The sequence below is a fragment of the Plasmopara halstedii genome (genome assembly GCF_900000015.1).
Source record: "Plasmopara halstedii genome assembly, contig: Scaffold_110, whole genome shotgun sequence".
Lineage (NCBI taxonomy): Eukaryota > Oomycota > Peronosporomycetes > Peronosporales > Peronosporaceae > Plasmopara > Plasmopara halstedii.
This window is the reverse complement of record NW_020187031.1, coordinates 1,572,363-1,585,268: the sequence shown is the minus strand read 5'-3', so window position 1 is coordinate 1,585,268 and position 12,906 is coordinate 1,572,363. Positions and strand designations below refer to the sequence as shown.

At 40.5% G+C, this 12,906-nt stretch overlaps 8 protein-coding genes across 8 annotated transcripts; 5 read left to right on the top strand and 3 right to left on the bottom strand.

Annotated features, from left to right (window-relative positions):
* Positions 1 to 1,521: 1,521 nt before the first annotated feature.
* Positions 1,522 to 1,730, top strand: PHALS_00340 (uncharacterized protein; the record flags this gene model as incomplete). Its single annotated transcript, XM_024730625.1, has 2 exons — positions 1,522 to 1,526; positions 1,562 to 1,730. The coding sequence occupies 2 exons, from the start codon at positions 1,522 to 1,524 to the stop codon at positions 1,728 to 1,730; spliced, it is 174 nt and encodes a 57-aa protein (XP_024572387.1).
* Positions 1,731 to 2,164: 434 nt separating this feature from the next.
* PHALS_00339 (medium-chain specific acyl-mitochondrial-like) lies at positions 2,165 to 3,421 on the bottom strand (the record flags this gene model as incomplete). Its single annotated transcript, XM_024730614.1, has 1 exon — positions 2,165 to 3,421. The coding sequence occupies one exon, from the start codon at positions 3,419 to 3,421 to the stop codon at positions 2,165 to 2,167; it is 1,257 nt and encodes a 418-aa protein (XP_024572386.1).
* A 157-nt stretch (positions 3,422 to 3,578) lies between these two features.
* Positions 3,579 to 5,314, top strand: PHALS_00338 (CRN-like protein; the record flags this gene model as incomplete). Its single annotated transcript, XM_024730603.1, has 6 exons — positions 3,579 to 3,962; positions 4,047 to 4,293; positions 4,355 to 4,464; positions 4,946 to 4,955; positions 5,028 to 5,142; positions 5,248 to 5,314. 6 exons carry the CDS (start codon positions 3,579 to 3,581, stop codon positions 5,312 to 5,314), a joined length of 933 nt encoding a protein of 310 aa, XP_024572385.1.
* A 27-nt stretch (positions 5,315 to 5,341) lies between these two features.
* On the bottom strand, positions 5,342 to 7,480 carry PHALS_00337 (proline-trna ligase; the record flags this gene model as incomplete). Its single annotated transcript, XM_024730592.1, has 2 exons — positions 5,342 to 6,843; positions 6,907 to 7,480. The coding sequence occupies 2 exons, from the start codon at positions 7,478 to 7,480 to the stop codon at positions 5,342 to 5,344; spliced, it is 2,076 nt and encodes a 691-aa protein (XP_024572384.1).
* Positions 7,481 to 7,779: 299 nt separating this feature from the next.
* PHALS_00336 (Protease inhibitor protein) lies at positions 7,780 to 8,127 on the top strand (the record flags this gene model as incomplete). Its single annotated transcript, XM_024730581.1, has 1 exon — positions 7,780 to 8,127. The coding sequence occupies one exon, from the start codon at positions 7,780 to 7,782 to the stop codon at positions 8,125 to 8,127; it is 348 nt and encodes a 115-aa protein (XP_024572383.1).
* Positions 8,128 to 8,524: 397 nt separating this feature from the next.
* PHALS_00335 (Protease inhibitor protein) lies at positions 8,525 to 8,863 on the top strand (the record flags this gene model as incomplete). Its single annotated transcript, XM_024730569.1, has 1 exon — positions 8,525 to 8,863. One exon carries the CDS (start codon positions 8,525 to 8,527, stop codon positions 8,861 to 8,863), a length of 339 nt encoding a protein of 112 aa, XP_024572382.1.
* A 321-nt stretch (positions 8,864 to 9,184) lies between these two features.
* PHALS_00334 (Protease inhibitor protein) lies at positions 9,185 to 9,511 on the top strand (the record flags this gene model as incomplete). The annotated part of the gene is made up of 1 exon (XM_024730558.1): positions 9,185 to 9,511. One exon carries the CDS (start codon positions 9,185 to 9,187, stop codon positions 9,509 to 9,511), a length of 327 nt encoding a protein of 108 aa, XP_024572381.1.
* Positions 9,512 to 9,544: 33 nt separating this feature from the next.
* On the bottom strand, positions 9,545 to 12,650 carry PHALS_00333 (WD40/YVTN repeat-like-containing domain; the record flags this gene model as incomplete). The annotated part of the gene is made up of 2 exons (XM_024730547.1): positions 9,545 to 9,896; positions 9,958 to 12,650. 2 exons carry the CDS (start codon positions 12,648 to 12,650, stop codon positions 9,545 to 9,547), a joined length of 3,045 nt encoding a protein of 1,014 aa, XP_024572380.1.
* Positions 12,651 to 12,906: the final 256 nt, after the last annotated feature.

Sequence of the window (12,906 nt, the reverse complement as noted above, 5' to 3'; positions counted from 1 at the left end):
TCGTTCACTAAGTCGTCATTGGTCCCAGTGACCAATAAATCATCCACGTATGTTCCAAAGAGTAATATTCCACGATCATCCTTTTTTATAGAACAAACATGGTTCAACAATCGATTGCGTCAATCCCAAATCGATTAATTTTGTACTAAGTAACCGATTTCATAATCTACCAATTTGTTTCAAGCCGTAAAGGCTTTGAGGTAGAAACAATACGATTACACCCACAGAATTCACACCCAACTCCTTCAATACTTGATCCCGTATCTCCATCCCTTGTGGGATCTTAATATAAATGGGGATTCCTTTTCAGCAAATGCTTTGTACAGCACACCGAGGGAGGAGTGTTGAAAACAAGTTAAGTCTTCACCTTAGTAAACCAGGAGGAGTTATGAAACTCCCAACCATTTGCATAATTACATAGCTAAACGCAGAATATATTCACTTGGAAACTTACCTTCAAACCACCAGGTCCTTCCTTCCTATCTGTCATTTACAGCATTTTGCGCAGAAGTAGCGTATCGGGCCACCGATTTAGTTTCAAAATTGTTTACTACTTATGACCTAGTTAATGATTATTATCAAATAATGATGAGAGACAGCAATGCACTGCTCACTGCGGCGAAGGCTCCAAGCGGTATGCACTAATAGTGGCTGGTCATACATAGAAACCGTAAGCACATGAGCGAAGCTCAATCGTTTGATGACGCAGCTCTTCAGACCACATCGTGAAAACGAGCAAACATATTTCGACGTATATCGATGTGGATGACAACGTCAACAGTTCACAAGAAGCCTTCTTGTGTTACTGCTTAAATAAGCAGTTCTCCGATAAAGAAAGACGTTTGGCGCCGATGAATTTATCTATTTGGATCACTTCATTTGGGAGCAAGCCTTCGTGCAGATCCCGCGACGATATAAACTGTTTTTGATTGCTCAGTGCCTCTGTTTCAAAGAACTTAAGAGCTGGCTTAGCCTACCCAGATTTTTCATGAGTTTATTCCAAACTAGAAGGGCGTATGGTCTACTGGCTCTTTCGACGGTAGATCAGTCATTTTGTACCGTCGGTGACGCTCCATCTAAGCTCACGTCGATGAGCACGAATACGTGATCGCGTTTGAAACTTATTAGTTCAAAACTGCTGCAATGAACACTGTTGACAAGGATACTTACCACGCGGAATGCCCTTATCATCTCCGAAGCTCACCTGCTACCGTCACAAAGTAGGCTCTAGTCTTTGGGTCGAGCAGAATCGGCTTGTTGACATTAGCCCTGCTAAACTTCGTAGCTAAATTAGTGAATTTATTCAAATGAGATTTAGCTCCGTGCACTGGCTGCGCTACGTAATGACGATAACAAGAGAAAATTACAACACGCAGATATGAGAAACAAGCAAATTACATACGGAGGTGAGAGTTTCATTGAATGCAATTGACCTACATGTGACGGAGTATATACGACAAGGTCGCAAATGCGCTACCTCGTTCCGTTTACAATCGTAGCAAAGATCATGCACTTAACAGAATGCAGTCATGTTCAGCATTGAATATGGGCTAACTGATAGCATCGGTCTGACGACCAAGCCGGACGTGAAGAGCTCTAATGCAGCCGAAGCAAAGTCTCTACCATCATCTATAGCAGCTGTGACAAGATTAAGAATCGATATGAGCGCATTCAGCTACAATGGTCCAAGCTACACGCCTGCACGTCCTAAAAAGTCATTTTCATTATGAGAGATTGTAAAATGCATCCATTTAGCAGTCGTTTAGCCCAGCATAGGGCGAAGTTACAGTGTTGGAGGCTCTCGGTTCTGCGTCTGGTAAAAGTGCACGAACCCAAACTTTGTGCGTTTGTAAGTGCGAAGTTCCAAAGTCAAAGCTTATACTCTATGCAAAGTGCAAGACAACCATGTTGCACAAAGCGTATGTACGCTATCAAACAATAAGAAGTATGAGTTACTCGGTTTGGTATCTCATGGTGCCCAACAGCGCGGAGTCTGAGAGTCAAATCTTAGTTAAAGCAGTTTAAGTATTAGCAATAGTCGCTGAGCATCAGAGATCAGTTTATTTGACTTAACAACTAATTCGATGTCTAATGTAGTGTTTCAAATCGATAAAATGCAATGTTTCAATGGACGTGCGGTACTGCAAGATCTTCCATTGAAATCTCACGGCTCCATCGTCTGGCGCGACATCAGTTCCTTGGCAATAATCATGCGTTGAATCTGAGAAGTCCCTTCATAGATCTGATAGATCTTAGCATCACGAAAGAGTTTCTCAACAGGATATTCAGTATTAAATCCAGCACCACCAAAGATCTGTACTGCATCCGCAGCTACTTTATTCGCATGGTCACCAGCAAAGCGTTTAGCCATCGATGCAAAGATAGTATTTTTTCGACCACAATCAATCTCATACGCAGCTTTATACGTCAATTGACGACCAGCTTCAATTCCTGTCGCCATATCTGCTAACATAAATTGAATCGCTTGATGCATGGCAATAGGTACCCCCATTGTCTTTCGTTCCATTGCATATTTCCGCGCTTCATCAAACGCACGACGTGCCAATCCAACAGCTGCAATGGCTACAGGTGGACGGGTGATATCAAAAGCTTGCATAGCAATTTTAAATCCTTCGCCAACTTTTCCCAATACATTTTGAGATGGTACTACAACATCTTCAAACGAAATACCTCGTGTATCCGAACAACGTTGTCCAAGATTAATTTCCTTCCGTCCAACATTAATACCAGGTGTATCAGCATCAACAATAAATCCAGTAAAAGCTTTTCCAGCATTTGCCTTTGAATCAGTCTTAGCCAATACAAAATACCAATTCGCAACACTTCCATTCGTAATCCACATCTTTGAACCATTTAAAATCCAATTCTCACCTTTTTGAACTGCTGTTGTTTTTGCTCCAGCCACATCCGATCCAGCACCAGGTTCAGTCACACAATAAGCAGCTTGAAGTGGCGCTTCTACTAATCGACTAAGATATTTTTGATTTTGTTCATCTGATCCAGCTACTAAAAGTGGAGCAATAGCAAGACTATTAGCTTCCATAGCTGTCGCCATTCCAGTACAACCATATGCAAGTTCTTCTCCAATCAGACATCCATCAAATGAACCAAGACCCAAACCACCAAATTTCTCTGGAATATGTGTATTCACAAGTCCAAGTTCCCAAGCTTTTTGAAAAATCTTATGAGGATATTCCATACTTTGATCGTAAACTTTTTCGTTTGGAATCATCTCCTCAAGCGCAAATTTACGTGCTACTTGTTGAAATTCACGTTGATCATCCGATAATTTCAATGAAAAGTTCGAGAATTTGGATTCATCAATGTGTTGATGAAGTCCAAAGGATCGTGAGCCTTGAAACAATCGACGTAAAGCACGATGAGACGTAGTGAGGAACATTTTTGGATCTGAAAAACTGAAGTGAAAGATTTCTTGGAAATTTAGCAGGGGGTACAGTATTTGTAAATTTTTATAAAGTTTGACATATTTACATTAAGATGAAAATTAGTATTGTTATTGCCAATGTCATAAATGTAGGATTTTATCATTAAGAAAGATGGTGACGCTTAGCTGTGCTGTCGTCGGTGCCGCGGGTAGCGCATTTCCTGTGGACATTGACGAGATAAAGTTGGTGGGCCACTTGAAGGACATGATCAAGGTAAAGAAGCCGAATGACTTCAAGAATATCGACCCAGACAAGTTGCAGCTCTTCCTGGCGAAGACGGCGGACGGCGTGTGGCTTTCATCCAAGGATCCTGCTGTGGTTGCTTTGCAGAGTGGAGATGTTCCCGACCAATTGAAGACACTGCTGATCATGGAAATGTACCCAGCAGACGAGATTGGCGAAGTGTTTGAACGTGCTCCGACGAAGAAGACGATTCACGTGCTGGTGGTGGTTCCAAAGGATGAAAACGACCGCTCCGCAGCCATGGCTCTCGGCGTGCCCTCTTTGCTACCAAATACAATTCATCGTCATCCCGAACGTCTTATGCGATGAACTGCGATTAACGAAATGATTCGACAGAAGAATCAAGAAGAATACGAGAAGACGAGCACTCGAGACACCAACAAGAAGCGAAGGAACAGAGATATCGATAGCTCGTTGCCGTATTCAAGCCTGTCGTGGACTGATCTTGAACCGATTCTGTCAATCGAGGACTTTAATCTCGAAGCGAGTGCTGTTCCCCAAAAAGTTGTGGAAGAGCTACGTGATCGGCTTATGCAAGTATGTAAACTGTATGGGGATGTTTACTCGGGAAAGGAAGGCAAGCGTCAAGTCTTTATTATGGCTATTATGTCTTATGCTTGGTGATGCCACGATTCTTGTTGAAGAGGATGTGGAAGGAAAGAACGTGCATGTGCACGGTCGCTTCGAGTTTGTGTTGAAGCGTGGCAAGAAGCATGTATCCATCGTCGAAGCAAAACGCGATGATTTCCGCAAGGTATTGCCCAGAATGTGGCCGGCCTTGAAGCTTTGTCTGACGTGGAGGGATTAGAGCAGACACTTCGTATTGTTACCAACTATCTGGAGTGGGTATTCATCAGCGATGACGATGAAAAAATTCGACGGATGAATACAACGCTCAAAGTCTATGGAGCGGTGCCTTCAACTGAAGAACTTCGGGAAATTGTCGGCATAATTTGTGGTTTGCTCGCGAATAGCACTTAATAGTCGCGCAATTACTATATTTCTTTACGAATGTTATTCCGTGTTACTACCACAGGGGTTACAGTATTCGCAAATTTTTCAAAGTTTTACATGGTTACATTAGGATGAAAATTAGTATTGTTGTTGCCATTGTTATGAAAGGTAGGATTTTATCGTTAGGACTAGTGTTGCATCCACACCTTGCTGCTTGTACTCGCAAGACACTAAAATGGTCATTCCAGTACCCATCAAGTGTTCGTGCAGGATCGAAATAGAAATCTTGTGGTGCGTACACACCATCGCATTCTTTGTATACGGCATCAAGAAGTGATTGACACTTGAATGGACACTTAAAAGTCGTGGGGTTACACGCTAAACATGATCCAGTTGTCGATCCATTGCCTTCAAGACCAAGTTGCTCGACTGCAAAACTACATGGAGCCCACGAGTTTCCTAGTGGCGATGGATTGATGTACGTACATTTACTTGCCTTCAGCAATAGAGCAAAGAAACACACACTTGTTGCATGGTACATGTTTCTTAAATGTTTCATCTATATTTAACATGCAAAAAACAGGATGCAACAAAAAAACCATAATGTAACCATGCCAGACAAAAAAATGCAATATTTCCCACTATTCTGATTACAATAATGGCATCAGAATCTCATCTTAGTAACTACGTCCCCAAAGTACCCAACATTTCGCTGGCTTATCACTGATAAAGCACTTGGTTCCATCCATCACCGGATTCTCTTCATTCTTTTGATAAGGAATGCACAAGGTCTTAGCAGCAGCACTTGTCGCTGTGTTTTCTGCTTCATCTTGTATTCCCATTAAACTCAGCGATTCTTCACGTGATCTCGTCTTGACTATTTCTTCCCACTCAATTTCATTGCAAAAAGGAGTCAAAGCCATACATCCATCTTGAAGACATGGTACGAAATCTTTCCACTCTGTTACTTCTCGAATATGTTGATCACGTAAAATCGTAGCACGATGAAGCATATCATGTTGAATCTCTTCCAATAAATTCGGAATGCGAGTCGCAAGATCTGACTCTGGAATATCTTCTTTCATTCCAGTATCACGACGTACAACACGTACTTGTTGTTGAGCAATATCCTTTGGACCAAGTTCAAAACGAAGGGGTACACCTTTCAATTCCCAATAATTGTATTTCCATCCAGGTGTATACCCACGACGTTTATCGGCTTCAATTCGTACCCCAACATTTGTCAAATTGGCAACAATTTCATCTGTTTTTGCAAACATTTCCTCAACTTCAGTCTGATTCTGATATGGAATTGGGACAATTACAACTTGAACGGGTGCAACACGTGGTGGTAAAACCAACCCCTTATCATCCCCATGTACCATGACCATCACTCCAATCGAACGAGTTGTAAAACCCCAAGAATTTTGCCATGGAATTAATTTCTTGCCATCTTCATATTCAGCAGTAATTCCAAACATTTTTCCAAAATTTTGTCCAAGCATATGCGATGTTGCAGCTTGAATCCCACGTCCAGTAGCAGGAATAAATCCTTCAATTGTCGTCGTATAATCTGCTCCAGCAAATTTTTCTTTCTCGGTTTTCACACCTTTAATCATAGGCACAGCTAAAAGTTCTTCATAACAAGCGGCATAGAAATTTAAAACTGTACGCACTTCTTCATCAGCTTCTTCTTTTGTACCATGAGCTGTATGACCTTCTTGCCATAAAAACTCTCGTGTACGCAAAAATGGAGTTGGGTTTTTAAATTCCCATCGTACAACATTATTCCATTGGTTTAATTTCATAGGCAAATCACGATGACTACGAATCCAATTTTTAAATGCTGGATACATAATCGTTTCACTTGTGGGACGAATTGCAATTGGGTCTTTTAACTCCGATGTCCCAGATTTTGTCACCCATGCCACTTCAGGTGCAAAACCTTCCAAATGGTCTTTTTCACGTTCTAATTTTTCTTTCGTCACAAACATGGGAAAATAACAATTTTTCACTCCAATTGCTTTTAAATTTCGATCCAAGAAATTTTGAATACGTTCCCAAATTTCGTATGAATACGGACGTAAAATATAACATCCAGACACATCATAGTAGTCAATCATTCCAGACTTTGTGATTGCATCTGTGTACCAATCCGCAAAGTTTTCTTTCTTTGTTGCTGACATACCTTCATTTGCTTTTTGTTCCACTGTTTTCTTCTTCTCTTCTTTCTTCACTTTACAAGGTTTGGAACTACTAGCAGTAGAACTTGTTGTTTCTTCGAATTGAGCAGCAAAATCCACAACAATAGGTTCGTGATTGAAATGTTTCACAAACGTGAGAAGATCATTCGTTTGAATGCTATATGTCTGATCATTACGTAGTGGATGGCAATTGATTTGTGTTGCATCCACTAACGCCTTGTCCAGTACGAGACGCACAGCATTCATCTTATCATGCATAACACAAAGCGGTGAGACGGAACCTTTGGTAACTTTAAGAGTCGATGCAAGCACATCTTCAGCAGCCAAACGTAAATTCCACTTCGTCCCTCCAATACCAGCAGAATGCAATTGTGCACCAAGCTTTTTTGTATCCACGACAGTAGTTGGAGCAGCCGTCACAAGAAAAAGACCTTCTTTTTTATCTTTCAATACCAAATTTTTAGTCGAGAGACCTGGTAAATGACTTAACTCAGCAATGACATCCTCAGTTGTCGGTAATTCACGATGTTCATGCTTTTCATACGAAATAGAAAGCGATGAAAGTGCCGCTGCGACTTCCACGTCAGCTTGAGATTTTTCCAACGATGCCATGAGGGGGAGATTGAAAATGGCCACACGTTTGCTGTCCGAGATTGAAAAGACTCATAATAGAAACTATATATCAAAACATAATACTATCCACAAGAAGATTGGGACATTCATATATTACAGAATAATAGTATAATATGACAGTAGTACATGAACTACTATTTACGTCAACTACAAGCATACGACAGATAAGTTGCCAGCTGGCACGTCTTGCGGATAATATTCGAGTTCTCTTGGTGGGATAGTCAAAGAGAGTTCGAGCTACATCAGCGACGCACAATTATATTTCTCAAGCTTCGATAATGATTTGTTTTCTCGTCGTGATTATGGCGCTGACTTGCAGTTTCTTGAGTGCTGAGGTACTCGATCGCGACAAGATGCTTGACGTTATGGCCAAGGTCCACGGCAATCACGATTATAGTATTCGAAATGATGATTTAGAAGAGGCGACAGAAGAGCTCAAGTGTTATGGTCATTTTACACGTGATTATGATCCTGTATGTGGTTCGAATGGTAAAATTTACTCAAATCTCAGTATGTTTACCTACCGCCAATGCATGATGAAGATTCAAGAGAATATTGAAATTCAAGTGAAGGAAATGAAGTATTGCAAGGATGCTCAAGTGGAAGACATGACACATGTATCGTGAACTTAGACGCAGTTGAAGAAACATGAGCTTAATGCCGTCATGAAAGTTCTACGTGGCTTTCAATGGGACTATGAGCATAGTAGTGATAAGTCTGTGTATTATTATTCAGATAGCATCATGTTAGAAAGTAGTACATTTCGTAACATATGACTTTATACTAGTTACTACTTTTAATTTGCAATGTGTGTGGTAATATCTTTCAAACCGAATGTTTATGATAAGATTAAAGGGTATAAACCGTAAATCTTCCTCGGAATTAGACCATCAAGTCAGTGGAGCAAAGTTCCCATCCCACACCCACGATCCTAAGCATCAACACAATTAATCTTACGTGGCGTGTCATACAAGGAGACGAAGAGGAAATATGATGCAATTTTTCACGTTTGTACTTGTGATAATGGTAGCATTTTTATTCATTGGTATCAAGGCAACACCAGAGGAAGCAAAGCTACGTGTGGTTAGCAAAGTGCATTCAAATCCGGATGTCTTTGTCACAAGTAAGGAGAAGAGAGCGAAGCGACATGGACATTGTGTTGATTCTGGTTCAGTGGAAGATAAACCAGTATGTGCATCGAATGGTAAAAAGTATTTGAACGAAGATGTGTTTGAATTTCACAAGTGTTTGATTCAAGCTCAATTTGGGGAGAATATTGAGATTGTCAAGATGGAAATCTGCACATCAGCTCAAAAAGAAGATAACGAACATCCAGACGTTCCTGACCGCGATTATACGTAAAAGACGATAGATCAAGTGCATGCATCAAGTGATTGTGGATGGTATGGGCAAGAATTTGCTACTTCTAGTGTACTGCGTAGTGTGTCGAATTGCGTGTACTACATTACGTTAGGAATTTAATCCCTCAACATGTATAAATTTAGACGCGATTTTAAAATCTAGTTTTTAGTCACTTTTCAAATTCATAAGAACAGACCTCACGATCTCACGATAAAAATCTTAGGAGATGGGAAAAGTTCTCGTGTCATTCCAATTTTGACCAGCATTTCAAGTCTTTCAAGCTTCAGAATGAGGACACGACTTTGTCTATTCCTTTTGTTAATGGGATGGACACCTTTATACGCTTATGATCACGACAAGTTGTTACGTACAATTGTTTCTGTTCATGCGAATGAAAACGTCGAAGTGAGAGATGGTGAAACACGAAAAAAGAAACCAAATGATTGTATTGATGATGGAACGCGCGATGGAATTCCGATATGTGCATCAAATGGTAAACTTTATCTCAATATGAATCGCTTTAGATACAACAAATGCCTCATTAAAGCAGAGATGAATGAAGATATTTTTCTTGCCGATCCAAGTTTTTGTAAAGACGCCAGATTTGAAGACATTAAAAGTGAAGGATTGATACCACAAGCAGGATAAAGTCAAGTTATGATCAAGTGTGTAGTTGTCCAGTTAACAAGGTGGTAATCGATTGCGCTCGAGTACAATCAATCGACGATCTTCACCTCCAACGGCATTCCATAGTTTTCTTGGTATCTTTTCCTTTGATGGTACTGGTGCTTGATGTTTACAATAATGTAATGGTTCATTCTCAGAGATTAAACCAAGACTTGTAGTTGGTAATGCTTTCCGAATTTCTTCACCTTGACTACAAATAACCATCTGAGATGTAGCAAATGATGATCGTGGAGTTGAAACTATATTTTCAACTACTGTTCGTGATCTCAATGTTTGTTTTCGTATTCTTCGAATCAAAACAACTTGTTTTGAAGCACGCATGAGCTTTTGTACTGGCGATAATGGGCTACATACAAGATAAAATGTAAGTATACGCTGCACACTTGAACGTTAAGAGAAATACGCACAGAATTGCATCGCGCCAATCTTCTTCTTTCTCTTGACAGACCTGAGATTCAGCTTTACTACAACTAGTAAATCGATTTAGTCGATTTGAAAACTTTCGTTCAAAATTACGGAGCACAGGTGGCTGCAATGTTGCAGCATCAATTGGTCGTTCGATTACATGTGTTAGAAGTTGCTTTGCCGATGTCTCAGGATCTAAAGCTTGAAATGGCAAGTAAATCTTATCTCGCACTGAAGAAGTAGCATCCTCATCTGGAACTTGAATTATCAAAGTTTCCGAGTTATTTGTCGTCGGTGCACTTGTAGTCATCTCAAAAGATTCGTCATACGTTGTAACGTTAGACGTTTGAAAAGAGTCGAAATCCTGTCGTTGTGGTGCCTTGGCCTTTGGTAGTTTCTCAGGCAGTACATCTCGCCTTGATATAAAGACACTTCCTCTTGAAAGTCCAGCCAATAAATCTCCATCAGCATTGAAAAAACATAGACATGAGACTGCTGTGGCAAATTTAACTTGACGTAACAAAACACGCTCTTGATCCCAAATTTTAACAATTGCATCGATACTTGTGGTAAGAACAAGTCGTTTTTCATCAAGAAAATCACCAGCGCAAACAATTGTATCATGATCATCATCTTTGCCTTTAAATGTTTGAATCGTTCCATTTTGATTTCGAAGTGCATGTAGAATGACACGACCGTCATCATAGCCGTTTAAAATGATTTCAGAGAGTGGAGAGAGAGCAAATAAAGACGGCGATTGACCAAGAACGAGTACATTACGTAGTACAAACTTTGGATGAAGATTCCATACTCGCATTTGATTTACTGCATCGAAAGTCACAAGCAATGCAGATGAAATACTTGCACTGATATTTACAATAGGAGCATCGTGTGCATCAAACGTCAGTGTAGCCTCTCGTCCTCCACATAAACCTGTGTGCCAAAAAACGAGTTGACCTGACTCACAACCACATGCAATCCATTCCCACTCAGTTGGTGCATTGCGTCTTTGAAGTGGCGATACAAGAGGCACAGGAGGCGTATTCGATCCAAAGATTGATTGTCGTCGTTGTCTTGGTGGTCGTTGGCTTGACGGCACTGCGTTGATAATAGGTGCATACGGACACACACATAGACAGCGCAAAGATCTTTTCATGTTGTCATTCTTGTCTTTTTCTAGACAAGAATTGGATGTCGGTGCACTTATCGATACATTGAAATCGATGATTCGCTCAACATTGTTCTTGATCGATTCAAAGTCCGAATCGTTATCCTTTTCTGTCGTTCGAGCAAGTGGATGAGATGCATTGACAATGACAATGTTTTGACTCTTCATTAGTAAAAATAAATGCTGTGAGACTGGATTGAGAGCAAATGCTACGAGATCGGAAGCCTCTTTGTCAGGAGTCCATGTAAACTTTGGTGCTTCCTTTTGTGATCGACCTGGAAATATTCGCAACGTTTTATCCATCGACACAAGTACTACAAGTTGTTTTGCTATTTGTTCATTCTCATCATTGTCAAGACTTTCGTTTTCATTTCCGTGATCGTGTAATTGAGTTGAATCTTGATACGGAAAGACTACGCGCTGGAGTAGACAGAAAGGCACAAGAGACGATTGATGGTCTTTGAAAATGGATTGAATAGTGTAAATTTTGACACTATTTCGAAGCTGGCAGTAAAAACGATCTGCTATGGATCTATGAGAGTTCGACGTGATCTGAGCTAAAGGTAGTAACTGTAAAGAATACACACTATGTCCAATATTATGGCGATGTACTTGACGTCGGGTTTCAGAGTCCCATAATCTTACAGAACCATCAAGTGAGCTCGAAATAACGAGGTGAGATGTCAAATGTTCTGTCAGACTTGTAATCGTCTGTGTGTGATGCTCGAAAATATGGACGAGGGAGATTGGAGAGTACGAGAGCACAATGATTGCACCACGACTGGTTCCACAAATTAACGTTTTTGTGCTTTCTTGCACAACAAATGCTGATAATGTACCATGTTCTGATGGAAACAAGTCGTACCAGCGTTCCAAATGAGCTCCATCTGTTGTATGAAAGACATCAATATAGTATCGAGTCTGTGCATATAATTGCGAAGTCACGAGACTCAGTTGAAGATGTTCCACCCAAGCTAAACGTTCGTCTGTACTTTTCGAAGTATTAACTTGTTGTTTCTGTGATCTATGTCGACTTAAATAAGTGGTAGCTGTAGTGTCATGAAAGAACTTTAATAACGATATGAACTCATAATGAGGATTGAAAGTTCCTTCAGGAAGTCCTGGTGGTCGTGGATTCATATGCCACGCTCCACACCCATCAAATCCTCCAGTAAGTAATCGATGATGTTGAGTATCAAATACCATGGTAAGTACAGTGCCTCGACCTGTAGAAAGCGCTGCTAATTCATTAAGGTTTGAATCATAGAATCGTAATGTATCATCTAGTGCTGAGGCCACAAAAAGCCGACGAGAATCGATAGAAATGATCGTTTTGATAAATTGAGACGTACGACTTGGTGGACTTACGACACGTAATTGAGTACCAGTCTGAGCGTGCCAAAGTCTTAAACAAGTTTCATCGACTGACACAAATGTGTCTTGCTGCCAATTGTAGCAGATTGCACCTATAGACGAATTGTGGCGAGTAAATTCGATCTCGTCGTGGATCACAGCACTTTGAAACATAAGTGAGAAGATAGAGAGACGTTGAAAACCGCTATACTTAATATAAACATGTCAAGAAGTAAGGGATGATAATGCAGAAAGACAAGTAGCAGAAGCGCTCTAACACTTTCTCGCAAGATGTAATTTTTCTTCCCTCATTAATTTGCTGTTTATTCGTTGGATGTCTGAACCCGCTGTAAAGCATCCTTGCAAAACTGGTGCGAGGAAGACCTTGTTTCAAATAAATTATATAATATGGTCACTCGATCTGTCGTTC